This window comes from Limulus polyphemus, unplaced genomic scaffold (assembly GCF_000517525.1).
Source record: "Limulus polyphemus unplaced genomic scaffold, Limulus_polyphemus-2.1.2 Scaffold337, whole genome shotgun sequence".
NCBI lineage: Eukaryota > Metazoa > Arthropoda > Merostomata > Xiphosura > Limulidae > Limulus > Limulus polyphemus.
Window position 1 is genome coordinate 24989 of NW_013665947.1, and position 2527 is coordinate 27515.

General features: G+C 31.5%; 1 protein-coding gene across 1 annotated transcript in view; it reads left to right on the forward strand.

Moving 5' to 3' along the window:
* The first annotated feature begins 2104 nt into the window (after nt 1–2104).
* Nucleotides 2105–2527, forward strand: part of LOC106457484 (hydroxyacid oxidase 1-like) — a 15775-nt gene continuing 15352 nt past the window's right edge. The window contains exon 1 of the mRNA XM_013916903.2: nt 2105–2304. Coding sequence (XP_013772357.1) covers nt 2165–2304 — 140 coding nt within the window. The 5' untranslated portion in view covers nt 2105–2164. The remainder of the gene's footprint in view (nt 2305–2527) is intronic.

The following is a 2527-nucleotide window of genomic DNA, read 5'->3' on the forward strand; positions in this document are numbered from 1 at the left end:
AAGGGGTTGAATAATTATGCAATTGAGAATATTCTAATTTTCTTTGAAACCTAACTTACTTACATAATATCAACGTTTTTTTAGCGTTCTCAGTTTGGAGTAGATTGTGTAGATTCTAAATAAAAAGTTCCATAATTGCAAGCTCAGACAGCAACAAAATGTGGAACTTTGCAATCTGCCGGTACAGGTTCGAAACTGATTTCCGAATGTGCTCGCCTTTTTGGCATCTTTACTTAAAGAGTAACTAATGAGATGGTGGTAAATGGTTTGACAAGCTGCCTTCTTTTTTGTCTATCACTTTTAAGTTAGGGACGGCAAGTAAATATATCCCTTGAGTAGTTTTGCGCCAAATTAAATAAATGCCATTAAGTCTTGGAAATACTAAATCATAAATTTGAGCGTATTTTTATGATTTGGGTGCAGAAATATTTTGCACTAGAATGGGCTCTTCCTAAAAGCGATTCATTTGCGATGGCATCACACTAACCAAGACCCGCCAAACAAATGTAGTTTAGATAAATTCCGCTTCACCACGACTTTATATCGGCTGTGGTCACGTGACTTGCAAATTTCAAATCATATTAAATATAACGCTCTTTTCTTTGCATGTGGATCTTATTCCATGAAATAATAATAATAAAATACCAGTGGGGCCATAAGAATTGTGCCTTAAATATTGTATTACCAGTACGAAAATATAAAAGAAGTATATATATATTTTAAATGGCCTTAACCCCTATATTAAGAAATTGCTATTTGTGTTTGCCTATATACAGCAAAACCACTGTATTACAATAACGAATTGTGTATATTAGCAAATAGAAACCGTTTGGTTTGAATTTAATAGCTAGTGTGGAGATAGCCAAATCCACTAAATCAAAAATTTATTGTTGTTGTTTTTATATATTCATTTTTTTAAACTGCAAATCATAAAAATCAAACGAGAGAAAGAACGTAGAAAAACATTTTTCACGTCTCAGTTTAATTTTTCTGGTTGTAAATTGAAGCTTTAGGCAAAAATATTGAAATAGATGAATATTGATAAAAGTAACACTTAACTTGTAATAATCAATGCAGAGAATCGGAAGTATTTCATTCTTTACTTATTACAAGAAAGGCTCATTATTTACCATTTATATTTCCACACAATCATGATTAAATTTAATTAGTAGTTGAATGTCAAAAAACCTAGCACGTTATTGTAACCTTTTCCCCTTTTCTTCAGAAGTAATACTATATATACTCATAGTAAATGGTAGTTATCAGGGACAATGGGGGGCTGGTCGTGGTTAGCATGTGTAGACTATGAATCCAAGAATTCATGGCTCGCATCCCATTGCTGTATAAGCACACTCCACCATAAGAGTGACAGTCAAATCTCGGTAATCGTCATACAAGAGTTGGCTTGGCGGTAGGTTTTGTTGACTAGCCAATTTTACTCTATTCTATCAGTTCAAAATTAGAGATAACTCTTGTGTAGTTTTGCATAATAATTCATAAATAAACAGTGACCATAGTTCACAAGTTTCTATCAACATCTTTGTTTTCTCTTCAAACAGAATGTAAGAAATATAAATATTTTTTAGGGTTAGTTTTTAAAAATCAATGAAGACATTTTTTAAAGTTCAATAAAAATAAGTAAATGATTTGTTTGTTATTAAGCACAAAGTTGCACTATAAATTATCTGTGTTGTACCCACCGCGAGTATCGAAACCCTTTGGCTGTGAGCCACCTCGGGATAAATTAAATGATAAATAGTGATTTGGAAATTAAAGCAATAATTCATTTCCGAAATAAATTCTTTATTTTCTGTTCATTTGAATTATTAATAATTAATCTTTATACATTACTTGTAACACTGTGGTCACAAGTGCGTATAAATAAGCAGTATATGTGTGTGGGTACGAGTAGTTTTGTTATCCTTGGACTTAAAGGTTTATTTCTTAGATATTTTGATCTTCAACTTACTACACTGTCGTGTCAATATATCACGTGCCGATATTGAAAGTTTGTGCCTTTTTATTGGAGAATAAAATTGTTTATTTTACATTAACATGACCTTGGTAACAAATTGGGTTTCATATTTCTTCGCTTGATATCCTCAAACGTTTTGTTCAAGACAAGTCAAGTAAGCGCCAGATTACAGCCCAAGAAGAAAGAAAAATGTCGAACACTTCTATTGTTTGTATTGAAGATATTGAAAGGCTAGCTAAGTCTCAACTCTCTAAAAAAACGAGGGATTATTATGCAGATGGTGCTAATAATCAATATACTCTCGAAGAAAACCGAAGTGCCTTCGACAGGTATGCAATAAATGGTACATTTAGTTTTGTATAAAAATCAGTTTTATAAAAAAAAATGCAAGATAAAATAAAGATATCAAAATTAAATCTTATAAATGATAAGCTAGTTTCAAAGTAAATCAAAATATGTTTACTGTAATAAAAAGGGTCATAGTTGCCAACCTCCATAGATGCATGTTCTGTATAAAAGGAAATTTAAGGTGCCAGATGTTTCTTTTACATT